This window comes from Procambarus clarkii, chromosome 80 (assembly GCF_040958095.1).
Source record: "Procambarus clarkii isolate CNS0578487 chromosome 80, FALCON_Pclarkii_2.0, whole genome shotgun sequence".
In the NCBI taxonomy this organism is placed as follows: Eukaryota; Metazoa; Arthropoda; class Malacostraca; order Decapoda; family Cambaridae; genus Procambarus; species Procambarus clarkii.
The window spans coordinates 25,442,470-25,457,645 of record NC_091229.1 but is presented as its reverse complement, the minus strand read 5'-3'; the positions used below and the strand labels follow the sequence as shown (position 1 = coordinate 25,457,645).

Genomic DNA, 15,176 nt, shown 5'->3' with positions numbered 1-15,176 from the left:
AGGTTAGGTTATATTAGGCAGGGTTGGTTAGGTTAGGTTAGGTTAGGTTAGGTTAGGTTAGGTTAGGTAAAGATAGGTTAGGTTATATTAGGCAGGGTTGGTTAGGTTAGGTTAGGTTAGGTTAGGTTAGGTTAGGTTATATTAGGCAGGGTTGGTTAGGTTAGGTTAGGTTAGGTTAGGTTAGGTTAGGTTAGGTTAGGTTAGGTAAAGATAGGTTAGGTTATATTAGGCAGGGTTGGTTAGGTTCGGTCGTATATCTACGTTAGTTTTAACTCAAATTTAAACAAAATTAACCATACCTAATGAAATGTATAGCTTTATCATTTCATAATAAAAAAAACAGTGAAAAAATATATAAATTCGGGATAACTTGGCTTATTAGGCAAATCGGGCCTTGCTTAGTAGGCCGAAAAGGGCGTTCTGGCTACTAGGTACGACATATATATAAATACCGAGAAGCGGGATTTATACACCTAATGTTGACATCGGTCACCCTTAGTTTCCGGTCATCGCTCATATAAAGGTTGGAGTGTTGTGGACTTTCATTCTCCCTTGGCCTCCACTCTCCCTCGGCCTCCACCCTCCAGGACCGGGCTCCGGTAATCGTTCCCGAGTAGTGAGAGAACTACTTTCTGGAGTTATCTTGGCACGGTGAGATTAAAACCCTCAGTAACTTTTACATTCAAGTGTTAGCTGGCAAGAGGCGCAGGCTGCCATGAGGTGCGAGACGAGTGTTGTGCTGGCCGTCATGGTGTGTGTGGTAGCAGGAGGGGACGACACCCACGTCAACCTTCCTAACATCATCATTGGAGACCCAAACGACGTGAGTAGCACGTATCACATAGCCTGGCTGTGATGGAAGCTGTCAAGATTTCCCTTAATATGGCTGTTGATTCTTATCATAATTTTGAAGATGTCAAAGACCTTTCCGAAGTAATCTTAAGTTGCAGCTCTGACAATGTTAATTCATGTCATAAAGTTCGTGCTTTACACCCGCATACTCAAAAGAGTCTAATGACTGACAGCCCAAACAATGCAAACCCAGTCGGCTCACTACGTAGAAAATATAGTTCACAATGACAAGTCTAATAAACTGAAGCTGTGGTGCAAGCAGCTCTAGCTGCAAACATTTATATTACCTTTTAAACTTAATGCAAATCATAGAAGCAGAAAATTAAAAGATTTGTAATCATTATTTCATGTATATGTGTCACTGTTAACCCCACAGGCGATAAGTGACGTCCTGGGGGCCCCGCTCTCCGCGGAGGAGTTCAAGACCAGCCTGAGAAGACCTTCCACCAAGAAGTTGAGAACCAAGAATGACCCCATCACCAGCTCCGGGTACTTCCAAGGAGACATTATGGTCACCTCTGAGGACCACCTCTACCAGATCATCCTGGTACTGCCCCCATCCCCTTTACCCTCTTTCTTTCCTTGATGTTATGAACACAGTGTTACACATTATCACACATGCAGTCTTCACGATAATAACAATAATATTAATACTAAAACTAGCGGTAATGCTACAGTGATGAGCAATAACACTTATGTCTGGTGGTGGTGTCCTGCAGGGGGACCCCAAGGACCAGCTGAGCGCCGTCAGGAACCCGCAGAAGATGTGGCCAGAGGCTCAAATACCTTACGTAATCTCCAGTGCCTTCTGTGAGTGTCTTCCCTCTCGCGTGATTGAGTACTTCACTCTCTAAACATCAAATATTTTAATAGAATATATTAGCAAGTAATTTTTTCCCCACCATTTCGTCCTGCTTTGAGGCAGTCACCAGGATGGTTTCCGTCATCACTCAAAATGTTGTCCGACCTATTGTATGGCATCTTTCCCAGTCCCAGGGAAGCCCATATGTATCCCATTTATTCTTGTAACAAAAACTATGGGCGATATATGTAACCTAAGTTACATATATCGATATATATTTCATAAATTACTGAGCATTAACATTTTCTTCCCATAATTGTCAGATTTTGTCACACCTTGTCACAAGGGGTCCCGGTAGTACAGTCGGGTTCGTTCTTGCACACAATCGAGAATCCCGGGTTCTAATCCCGGGTTCTAATCCCGGGCGGGACAGAAATTGTTGGGCACATTTCCTCTCACCTAATGGCTCTGTTCACCCAGCAGCACATGGGTACTCTGGAGTTAGTCAGCTTGTTTTTTATTTTGATTGTTGCCGCCGAAGTCGGTTAGTTTATTGTGCACCCCATACTCATCCTGTGAGCGGTAGTTTATTGTGCACCCCATACTCATCCTGTGAGCGGTAGTTTATTGTGCACCCCATACTCATCCTGTGAGCGGTAGTTTATTGTGCACCCCATACTCATCCTGTGAGCGGTAGTTTATTGTGCACCCCATACTCCTCCTGTGAGCGGTAGTGTATTGTGCACCCCATACTCATCCTGTGAGCGGTAGTGTATTGTGCACCCCATACTCCTCCTGTGAGCGGTAGTGTATTGTGCACCCCATACTCCTCCTGTGAGCGGTAGTTTATTGTGCACCCCATACTCGTCCTGTGAGCGGTAGTTTATTGTGCACCCCATACTCATCCTGTGAGCGGTAGTTTATTGTGCACCCCATACTCGTCCTGTGAGCGGTAGCGCAAAAGCATTACAGAGGGCACAAAAGGTCTTTATCAGACCTCATCTTAGATTATTACATAAACAATTTCATCTATCCTTCACACCTTATAGTTACAATGTCAGCTAGTTACAGAGAAACTGCTATTACAAGAGCTACATATTTACAGTAAGTCATCATACATTAATGGTAGGTCTTATCGCTAATACATAATAGTTTGACCAATGGGGATATTACAGAGTCATAGGGGAGCTTCTGTTTATTATTAGTCTTCACAATACACTACTTGTTTCTGAATCTCATATGTCGTTCATCTACTGGAAGCAAAATGTGGGTACAGTGCAAGGATTTCAGGTAATTTAACCATGGTAATAAGATAGGTTGCCATATCATACAGAGTGAGCTTAGATTTATCTCTAAAAGGCTCAATTTTACTACAATCCAAGATATAGTGTTCGAGTGTGTGTCCCTGTCTTTGTCCACACACTTTACACTTTACTTCATCTAGATCCCTATACAAGCCGAACTGCCAGAGATACTTGTAGCCAAGTCTTATACGAGCTGTGACAACATCTGTTAGTCTACTGACTTTGTTACTTGCCCCATACACATGTTTTACTTCACACATTTCATTGTGATGAACAATGGACCTGCTAGTTCCAGTTTGCACTATTCTACTTTCTTCAAATTCATCCAGGAGTTCTCGTCTAATGACACTTTTAAGGGACCTATTTGATAACTCAAGATTCCGTTCAATACTGTCTTTATTTACTGCAGCCTTAGCAAGGGCGTCAACTTTGTCATGTTCCTGCATGCCAATGTGAGAAGGAATCCACAACATTTTTATATATACCCTCTTGCTAAGTATTCTTATATATCTACGTCTAGCTTCCAAGACAAGCACGTTATTACTTGATTACAAACTGTTTATTGCTCGTAGTGAGGAAAGGGAGTCAGAAATAATTAAGCTGTCTACTTCAGTGTTGTCAATAATTTCGAGTGCTACCAGTATCGCTACCAACTCGGCTTGCATTGTGGACGCCCAGTTACTAATTCGGATATTCCTTTGAATTGTGCTGCCATCGGGCTGATGAGCAATAATAGCACTTCCTGCCCTCCCTGTACCTGTATTGAGTGATCCGTCAGTGTATATGGCCTGTGCAATGTTGTTTTCAGCTTGTATATTATGAATGTGTTCTATGGTCCTTAATTTAGCAGCAAGCTGAGCATGAGGGTTGTTTGTGATTAGTTTCTTGGTGGGGTATGCAGGGGTCAGGATGTCAAAAGGTACTATCTGCCAGGCTGGAAGGAAGTGCTGTACTCTTTCATCTGTATATACATCTTGCAGTCCCATCATTTTAATATGAGTGGCTGTTCTTTGAATCTATTTAGACTCGCTGGTTCCATTTCGTATGTGTTCTAACAGTTCAACTGACACAATGTTGTTTTTGTTATCACGCAGCAGCTTTAGTCCTATCATAAGATTAATTTCAAATATTCTATCTCTAATGCTAAGTATATTTAATTCTTTCCGTATGTTGAGAACTTTGGTAGTTATAGGACAGCCAAGTATAATTCTGAGTGCTTCATTTTGCATTTTTTCCAGTCTATCAATACTTTTGCCATTTTGCAGGACCAAAGCTGGTGCATGATAGTCTATTTATATACGCTAAATACATCATTCTTGCTATTCTAATACTAACACCATATTTCGGGCTGTACCCCACTACAGTTCTGAGAGCCTTGAGTCTGTCTCTACATTGTTGATGTAACTTATTGACTGCAGTTGAGGTACAAGGGACAGAGACACCAAGGTATTTGAAAGAAGAGACATAGTCTATTGGTGTGTTATCTATCTTAAGTTTTCGTGGTCCACTTTTGCGGTTGCCAATTTGTCTGTTAAATACCTTAGTTTTAGCAGCGTTGATTACAAGACCAAGGCTCTCACAAGCTGTATGTATACAATTTAAGACTGCATTTCACGGTGGGTTTTAGTATGCACAAGGATGTCATCTGCATAGCTGATAGTGATGTTTGCCGGACTAGTTGGGGTTGATTTTAGTAAAGCATTAATTAGAACATTAAACAAGGTAGGACTAAGTACTCCTTCTTGTGGGGTGCCTAGTTGCATTACTTTAGTTTCACTCTTGTAGCCTTGGAACAGTGCAGAGGACTTCCGGTTGGTAAGATAGCCTCGTATCCATTGTAATAAATGTCCCCCTATATCCATTCTTGCTAATTCATGCATAATCACTTCCCTATTAGCTATATCAAAGGCATTTTTTAAATCAAGAAATGTTTTGTACTTGTGCCTTTTATCTCCATGAACAGTAAGAAAGGTTGTGATACAGTTGTGTACACTTTTACCATGTGTGAAACCATTGATATCAGGTGACATGTGCTCTTTAACTCTATACAATAATCTATTAAGCACCATTCTCTCAAAGGTGTTGTGTGGTTGCTTCCTGTGCGGGGTTAGTAATTCGATCCTGGGATGGGGGGGGGAGAAGGGGTGACCTCGATAAAAGCTTAACGTGTATGAATACACTCTGGCTTCCTGTCCCCCGACAGAGTGAATTATTAATCTTATTTTGGCTGTCCCCAATTTTTTTTATTGTTGCCGCCGAAGGCGGCTAGGTTTATTGTGCACCCCATACTCATCCTGTGAGCGGTAGCGCAAAAGCATTATAGAGGGCACAAAAGGTCTTTATCAGACCTCATCTTAGATTATTACATAAACAATTTCATCTATCCTTCACACCTTATAGTTACAATGTCAGCTAGTTACAGAGAAAGTGCTATTTCAAGAGCTATATATTTACAGTAAGTCATCATACATTAATGGTAGGTCTTATCGCTAATACATAATAGTTTGACCAATGGGGATATTATAGAGTCATAGGGAAGCTTCTGTTTATTACTAGTCTTCACAATACACTACTTGTTTCTGAATCTCATATGTCGTTCATCTACTGGAAGCGAAATGTGGGTACAGTGCAAGGATTTCAGGTAATTTAACCATGGTAATAAGATAGGTTGCCATATCATACAGAGTGAGCTTAGATTTATCTCTAAAAGGCTCATTTTTACTACAATCCAAGATGTAGTGTTCGAGTGTGTGTCCCTGTCTTTGTTCACACACTTTACTTCATCTAGATCCCTATACAAGCCGAACTGCCAGAGATACTTGTAGCCAAGTCTTATACGAGCTGTGACAACATCTGTTAGTCTACTGACTTTGTTACTTGCCCCATACACATGTTTTACTTCACACATTTCATTGTGATGAACAATGGACCTACTAGTTCCAGTTTGCACAGTTCTACTTTCTTCAAATCCATCCAGGAGTTCTCGTCTAATGACACTTTTAAGGGACCTATTTGATAACTTAAGATTCCGTTCAATACTGTGTTTATTTACTGCAGCCTTAGCAAGGTTGTCCTCGAGGCAGCACTCGTCCTGTAGAACGCTGCCGGAGCTCTGACGGACAACTCCACCACCTGCCGCGTCACCTTTTCTGTCTCAATCTTCATGCCCTACTTGCCGATGACCGCACCTGTCTCGTTAGCCGTCTTGATCTTGTATAGATAGGTTTCCAGTTTCATACTTTCCTTTAGCAGCTGGTAGTTTTTAACACAACCAAAATCTGCCTCCAAGTTCATTACTACATTCTAAGAATAAATTTCGTCATTACGTTGTATAACAAAATAAAGAAGTACACATGAAACGCTATTTAGTGTAGCACCTTTTAGCTGTAATTTACAATGAAATATATAATTGTCGCAATGCTCATGTTCCTAAATGCTTTAATTTTTTGTGTAAAAGATAAATGCAAGAAGTTGAATTTTTTAACTTGCTTTATGACAGCCTCGTGGGAACGCTCTGTGATTGCTGGGGCCGTCGCTGAGTTCCACAAGAAAACTTGTATTCGCTTCGTGGAAAGGGTTACACAGGCAGACTATGTTCACATCCTCAGGGGACAAGGGTGAGTACTGAGTCTCTCAGTTTGTTGTCACTGAGCCTAATTACTCAAACATATGTAGACCCTTTTGATAATTTGTGAGTATTTGCTGTTTGTTTTGTAAGTTCAGGATGCATCTGAATTTTGATTTGTATTCTACATAATATTTCATCTTTTGGATATCGGCGTTTTGTCTGGGAGCGGCTGTCAGAGGCCTCAGAGGGCCTCTCTTCCCTCTCCATTTTCCCTATAACGCCTTTCATTCAAATTCCAGTACTAAAGCACGATACAAACTCAAGCTACAATTAGACGGTCCTTCTTTCATCTCCGTACAGCTCTTACAATGCTTTTATAGTGCTCACGTCATTTATATTAGCATGTCACCCCCCACCCCCATCATATTATAGATGTCTTCTATTCATTCTCACACATGTATAGCAACATTAATCACCTCCCTTCAACTCAAACCAATGTGTTATTGCAGGATAGTTGTACAATATAGTCATGCTGGCTTAGTGTTTTCTCCCGATAATTACCTTATTAGCATGATTTTATGCAAGCATTATTTATGATATATTACTCCGTGACTGGTGAAGGTGCTCGAGCGCCGTGGGTCGGTCAGGGGGGCCTCAGGTGGTGTCGCTGGGCGCCGGCTGCGTCCAACACGGTGTGGTCGTCCACGAGCTCATGCACGCCGCTGGCTTCTGGCACGAGCAGTCCAGATACGACCGAGACCAGTACGTCACCATCAACTGGTCCAACATCATTCAAGGACAAGAGTACAACTTTGAAAAGGTAAGCAGCACATTATGGCGAGACAACCATAAAATAAGTTTGATATGAACTATTAGCACTTTTTTGTTATGTACAGTTTTAACAAAGGTCAAAAGTTTGAAAAAAGCACAAATGTTTAAGGGATTTTATTGGTTAACATTTTCTTAATTATAATATAATATACAAACCAATGAACACCACACTGGACTAAAGAAAGATTTCTACACATGCAGAAGTCGAATACAATCACCACGGACCTGGGTCTGGCCTACGATTACGCATCTGTCATGCACTACGACGCCTTCGCCTTCGCCAGCAGCTACTCTGCCCCAACCATTCTGCCCAAGCAGAGCGGGGTCAACATTGGCCAGCGCACGGGCTTGTCTGAGGTCAGTGTCAAAATTACATTTTGACAGATTAACGATCGACTCATGAATGTGATCAGTATCACCATCAGAGGTCAGTTACATTTTCGTTTTACATTTTCATTATAGAACAAATGGGCAGATTACGTGTACTCACCTAGTTGTGCTTGCGGGGGTTGAGCTTTGGCTCTTTGGTCCTGCCTCTCAACCGTCAATCAACTGGTGTACAGATTCCTGAGCCTACTGGGCTCTATATTATCTACATTTTAAACTGTGTATGAATCAGCCTCCACCACATCACTTCCTAGTGCATTTCATTTAATAACTACTTTGACACTGAAAAAGTTCTTTCTAATGTCTCTGAGGTTCATTTGGGTACTCAGCTTCCACCTGTGTCCCCTTGTGTGTGTACCACCCGTATTAAATAATCCATCCTTGTCTACCCTGTCAATTCCCCTGAGAATCTTGTATGTGGTGATCATGTCTCCCCAAGTTCTTCTGTCTTCCAGCGACGAACATGTCTCGCCAATCGGTTAACAACCAGGTCCGTAACGAGCGTTGGTTGACAAGGAGTGAACAGCTACAGATTAGCGCTCAATAAATCCTCCGTGTCCAGGACTGAAACCCAGACCAAGGCGCTTGCAAGTAGCAAGGCTGCTATTAGATTGTCATAGACGACTTCCTTTGCATTTAGACGTCTGCTGCACCTTCTGTCAATGCTCGTAGCTTACCCCTCTCAGCTCTGTGACATCTCGTTGAATCTTCTATTTCCGTTCGCTTCCGTGTATGTTTAAAGTTTCTAGAAAACACTAGATTATTTTTGTGAAGTCCATAGAGCTTGTACCAGGGTAGCAAAACTCCTCTTGAAAGCGAAGACACACAAACAACATATAAACTTGATGACCAGACCACACACTAGAATGTGAAGGGACGACGACGTTTCGGTCCGTCCTGTACCATTCTCAAGTCGATTCGACTTGAGAATGGTCCAGGACGGACCGAAACGTCGTCGTCCCTTCACATTCTAGTGTGTGGTCTGGTCATCATACTTTAGCCAAGTTATTGTGACTCATCGCCTGCAACATATAAACTTATCCATTGCAAATGTATATTTATTCTGGTTCTACGCCGCAGCTGGACGCGAGGGGCCTCAACCTGCTGTACAAGTGCGGCAGCGACGGCTGGGAGTCCACGCCAGCCCCGGAGTCCTGCGTCGACCAGTATGAGCAGTGTGGGGCGTGGGCCGCCTCGGGCTGGTGCCGCACCAACAACGCCTACATGGACGTCAACTGCAAGATGTCCTGCAACACGTGCGGTGAGTTGCCACACACGATAATGTCTGAAATAAGGAAAAAGGGAAAAAGACGAGAAAAATAAGAAAAAATAATGATAAAGCTGAAAGGGAAAGTTCGGAGAAAACTATAATTACATTGCATTAGAAAACTATTATTTTCTAAATACTTTTTAACAAATATGATTATAAATTACAAAATATTATAATTTTACTAGTTATATAGCAATTAACTTGTCATACATGTGTCTGCAAGAACTTCGCACGCGTTCCTGGTCTTGCACTCGGTAAGAAAGTGTTGGGGGGGGGGGGGGGGGGGGGGAAGATAGGTGACTCAACCTTATCTGGGGAGTGAGCGGATGACTGGACGGGTGACAGTTGAGGATGTAAGGAAGGTCTGAGACTGTGTGTTGGAACACGTAACACAACGGTCCAGAGCTGCCAGACTACGAAGGAGAGCAGTACAATACGTATCTGGGATTAAAAGCGAATAAGATTCAGTTCTTTGCAACCCTACTACTACTTGCCTTCCTAGTGCTGCAGAAAGTTGCCGATCTTGCAGGATGTAACCACTGTTGCAAAAAACATGAGTCACAAATATCCAACCAAGTGCGATAGATGAGTTTGTCAGCCTTATTCAGTCTTCTGCAATGACCACACAAGTTGCTTGACCCTGATAAGTGTCAGGGGTCGAGCAACCTGTGTGGTGAATGTCAGGGTCGAGCAACCAGTGTGGTGAGTGTCAGGGGTCGAGCAACCTGTGTGGTGAGTGTCAGGGCCGAGCAACTAGTGTGGTGAGTGTCAGGGGTCGAGCAACCTGTGTGGTGAGTGTCAGGGGTCGAGCAACCTGTGTGGTGAGTGTCAGGGGTCGAGCAACCAGTGTGGTGAGTGTCAGGGGTCGAGCAACCAGTGTGGTGAGTGTCAGGGTCGAGCAACCAGTGTGGTGAGTGTCAGGGGTCGAGCAACCAGTGTGGTGAGTGTCAGGGGTCGAGCAACCAGTGTGGTGAGTGTCAGGGTCGAGCAACCAGTGTGGTGAGTGTCAGGGTCGAGCAACCAGTGTGGTGAGTGTCAGGGGTCGAGCAACCTGTGTGGTGAGTGTCAGGGGTCGAGCAACCTGTGTGGTGAGTGTCAGGGGTCGAGCAACCAGTGTGGTGAGTGTCAGGGGTCGAGCAACCAGTGTGGTGAGTGTCAGGGGTCGAGCAACCTGTGTGGTGAGTGTCAGGGGTCGAGCAACCTGTGTGGTGAGTGTCAGGGGTCGAGCAACCAGTGTGGTGAGTGTCAGGGTCGAGCAACCTGTGTGGTGAGTGTCAGGGGTCGAGCAACCTGTGTGGTGAGTGTCAGGGGTCGAGCAACCAGTGTGGTGAGTGTCAGGGTCGAGCAACCAGTGTGGTGAGTGTCAGGGGTCGAGCAACCTGTGTGGTGAGTGTCAGGGGTCGAGCAACCTGTGTGGTGAGTGTCAGGGGTCGAGCAACCAGTGTGGTGAGTGTCAGGGGGTCGAGCAACCAGTGTGGTGAGTGTCAGGGGTCGAGCAACCTGTGTGGTGAGTGTCAGGGGTCGAGCAACCTGTGTGGTGAGTGTCAGGGGTCGAGCAACCAGTGTGGTGAGTGTCAGGGTCGAGCAACCTGTGTGGTGAGTGTCAGGGGTCGAGCAACCTGTGTGGTGAGTGTCAGGGGTCGAGCAACCAGTGTGGTGAGTGTCAGGGTCGAGCAACCTGTGTGGTGAGTGTCAGGGGTCGAGCAACCTGTGTGGTGAGTGTCAGGGGTCGAGCAACCTTTGTATGATGGCAGACTCATTAATTCATTGATCTTTCTCTCGGCCGAGCAGAGCCTCAGGTGTGTCGTGACGAGAACGCGTACTGCGGCGTGTGGGCGAGTGTGGGCGAGTGCCAGAGTAACCCGGGCTACATGCTTGTGTTCTGTGGCCGGGCCTGTGGAACCTGCTAGGTGCTACCACCCACGCATCTGGTACCTGCTAGGTGCTACCACCCACGCATCTGGTACCTGCTAGGTGCTACCACCCACGCATCTGGTACCTGCTAGGTGCTACCACCCACGCATCTGGTACCTGCTGAAGAATATAGGTAACACGTAATTCATTAAACTGAGCAAATGACAACTACAAAAATCAATCGTGAGGGAGAAACAGGAACAGTGTAAAGGTTAACATTAGTTTTAGACGCATTTAGTTTTCATCAGGTCTTACCACAACAAAATAATATTTACTTAGACTAGCCCCAAGCGTTTGGCCTCCAACCTTTAGACAGACACACAGACAGACAGACATACAGACAGACAGACAGACAGACAGACAGACAGACAGACAGACAGACAGACAGACAGACAGACAGACAGACAGACAGACAGACAGACAGACAGACATACAGACATACAGACAGACAGACAGACAGACAGACAGACAGACAGACAGACAGACAGACAAATTTGAGGAACTCAGTGAATGGTAAATTAGAACAACAGGTATTGACCTCGTATGTATGTATGTTACATGTTATCGTAACGCTGCAAACTCTTCGATGTAGCAGAATATATATAAAAACATTATGATGACTTTGATTAAACTATTATTCCTTTAAGAATTGTATTTATCTGGTGGCAAAACAGCATCAACAATTAAACGAGGAGCATTAAAAGAATTGGGGGGGGGGGGGGGGGAGACAGTATGTTGATAGATGGACTTTTCACATTACATAGACACAAAATATTGTTTTGGTTGGATAAATGCAGTTCTGCTGTCACACAGGTAGTAGTAGGCCAGCGACGGTAGGAGACACACGCGATTAGCGAGGTCTGTGGAAATTCATCAATTTCTCGTGACATTGAAGGATTATTGAGGCTAGATCATAGTATTTGGCCTCTCGCAGTGTGTAGCTAGCAGGGTGCTACATAGCATAGTCTAGCGATAGTGCAAAGAAACCAAAGTGTAGCTAGTGGAATAACCGGTGCATACAGTGTGGAGGACCGCGTAGAGCGACCTGACCTGACGGCCAGGTGGGACGGCCCGCCGTGGAACTGCTGACTGTGTTTGTTGGGTGGTGACTGTGACTCCAGAGATTTGTGTAGAGAAGAACCGACATCGTCAATCTACTAGCACTTAGAGAATCACCAAGTGGAAGGCGACGACGGAGCACCATCGTCACCCATACATCATCATTACTCATCTAGTTGTGTGAGCGGGAAACAGACTGGTATGTACCCCCTCTCTGGTCAATTAATCAGGTGTACAGTGTGAGGTAAAATATTATCAAATTCTTGTTCAGGATAGTATATATATTTAAAATCTCAGCGTGGCTTATTCTGGGTAGAAGTTACCACTTACAGGAACTAGTGACACACGCACGCACGCACACGCACGCACGCACTCAAGCCCACGTACGTATGCACGCACACACAGGCTAGAAGGGATTAACACCTTTCATGGAAAGGAGATAAAACCTCTCATAATCCACCCCCTCTCTTACCCCTTCTCTTACCCCCTCTCTTATCTGCCGTAAGCTGAACACCTCACCTCTTAACCCCATCCCACGCGCACACACGTTCTCTCTCTCTCTCTCTCTCTCTCTCTCTCTCTCTCTCTCTCTCTCTCTCTCTCTCTCTCTCTCTCTCTCTCTCTTGCTCTCTCTCTTGCTCTCTCTCTCTTGTTCTCTCTCTCTCTTGTTCTCTCTCTCTCTTGTTTGCTCTCTCTTGCTCTCTTTTGCTCTCTCTCTCTTGCTCTCTTGCTCTCTCTCTCTCTCTTGCTCTCTCTCTCTCTCTCTCTTGCTCTCTCTCTCTCTCTCTCTCTCCCTTACTCTCTCTCTCTCTTGCTCTCTCTCTCTCTCTTGCTCTCTCTCTTGACAAGGGGCAAAATGGCAGGAGGCCGCAACAGGGACACGGGAAGCAGCCAGGGTGATCAAACGAAGGAATTGCTAACCCAAGTTTTGGAAGAATTCAGGAAGGAGATGAATGAAATGAGGATTACAATTAACAATCTGCAAAGTGAGCTGGCATCAGCAAGGGAGGAGATCAAATCTCTCACAGAGAAAAATATAGAGACCGAGCATCAGATTATCATCCAAAGGGAAGGTGGGAATGTTACATTGGAAGGAAATGCCTCTGTACCTGAAACATTTGCGAACATATTGAAAAAGAGCTCAGAAGCAATGGACACAGTGAGGGAGGTAGCGATGCAAGCAGCTACGTCACAGGAAGCAGCAAGGTGCACCACTCAACTGCTGGAGAGAAAAAGATCAGTGGTAGTTGTAGGCATCAAAGAACAGGAAGGATCCAACGGGCAAGAATGGAATGGCAAGGATAGAGAGGCAGTACATGGGCTACTGAAGGGGTTACAGATGGAAGGGGCTGTACATAACATTGAGAAGGTTTTCAGGTTGGGCTGGTACAACAAGGACAGAAACCGACTTGTAAAGGTGGTGTTTACAAACGAAACCACGAAGGAGGATATTCTCGAAAGGAAGAGTCGTCTGCAGCATGTGGAGGGATTCAAAAAAGTATTCCTGCAGAGGGACAGGACGAAGGAGGAGAGAGCCAGGGCAGCAGAGGCAAGGAGGAAGCGCAGGGAGAGAGGAGCAAACCAGGAAATCACAGCCCCCAACACAACAGTCCCAGAGACAAGAGGGGAACCCAAAACCAGCATCCCAGCAACACCAGAGGGGAGGGCAACACCACCACCCCTCTCTGCATAGAAACCCTCCCTTCCCCTCACCCTACCTGCCCCCACCCTACCCTCCCCCCCCCCCACCCCATTCTGATCCTGACACCCCATCCCCATTCCCATCATGTCCCCCCTCCCACCTTTCCCCCCTGTCCCCCCTCCCCCTTCATCCCATACCCTCCCTATCCCTCCTCCCCCCTCACCCCGTATCCTCCATGTCCCCCCTATCTCCTTAACCCACACCCTACCTGTCTCCCCTTCCCTTAAACCCCCACCCCCCACCCCAAAATCCTCTGAGACCCTGCAAACCACCTCATAGATCCTCTCACCCACGGAACAGCTTCCCACACCAGCAGAATGCTCGCCAAGAAAGTGACATGAAAATGAACAGAAGAAAGTGAGCTTCAAGGTGTTGTACACTAACATAGATGGGATTTCAAATAAAACAAGTGAACTTGGAGAATGAGCACTAGAAGAAAACCCAGACATAATAGCACTCACAGAAACAAAGCTAACGAAAATCATAACAAACGCAGTGTTTCCACAGGGCTACTATGTAGTGAGGAAAGAGAGGAGGAGGTGGTGTAGTTTTGCTACTAAGAGAAGGTTGGAGTTTCGAAGAGATGGTAATTCAGAACTGTGAAGGTTTCAGTGACTACATATCAGGCACTATAGCAACTGGAGGACAGAAAATTATAGTAGTAGTCATATATAACCCCCCACCGAATGACAGAAGACCCAGACAGGAATATGATAGAAACAACTTGGCCACCATCAATATAATAGAGAGAGCAGCTTCTGTGGCTAGCAGGAACGGATCCAGACTTCTAATCATGGAAGACTTCAACCATGGGAAGATAGATTGTGGGAACAGAGACGCACATGGAGGCCCAGACACATGGAGAGCTAAGCTGCTGGATGTGGCAACAAGAAACTTTCTAAGTCAACACGTCAAAGGACCGACAAGAATGAGAGGAGGGGATGAACCAGCCTTGTTTATATCCGACTCATTTACCCTAAATGAGTCGGATATAAGGGAAGTTAAGTTGGAAGCCCCATTGGGAATGAGTGATCATAGTATATTGAGCTTTGAGTACCTGGTTGAGCTGGGAATTATCACCCCCAAAAAAGAACTGGGAACCAAAGGGCTAGCGTACCGAAAGGGAAACTATGAGGAAATGAATAAATTCCTATGGAATATACATTGGGACACAGAACTCGGAACCAAGTCCGTACAAGACATGATGGACTATGTCACCCAAAAATGTCAGGAGGCTGTAAGCAGGTTTGTCCCAGCCCGACAGGAAAAAAACAGAGAAGCAAAGGAAGAAGCCGTGGTTTAGTAGGGAATGTATGAAAGCAAAGGAGCTGAACAAAAGGGCATGGAGGAACTTCCGTAATAACAGAACACCAGAAAGTAGAGAGAGATACCAGAGAACCAGGAACGAGTATGTCAGTGTGAGAAGAGCAGCTGAGAAAAGGTATGAAAATGATATAGCTAATAAAGCCAAGACCGAACCAAAGCTA

General features: G+C 45.0%; 1 protein-coding gene across 1 annotated transcript; it reads left to right on the top strand.

Annotated features, from left to right (window-relative positions):
* Positions 1-544: 544 nt before the first annotated feature.
* Positions 545-11,542, top strand: LOC123746345 (zinc metalloproteinase nas-4). The gene is made up of 8 exons (XM_045727800.2): positions 545-823; positions 1,229-1,399; positions 1,572-1,662; positions 6,458-6,575; positions 7,148-7,346; positions 7,559-7,714; positions 8,825-9,005; positions 10,806-11,542. The coding sequence occupies exons 1-8, from the start codon at positions 716-718 to the stop codon at positions 10,922-10,924; spliced, it is 1,143 nt and encodes a 380-aa protein (XP_045583756.1). The 5' UTR covers positions 545-715; the 3' UTR covers positions 10,925-11,542.
* The last annotated feature ends 3,634 nt before the right edge of the window (positions 11,543-15,176 follow it).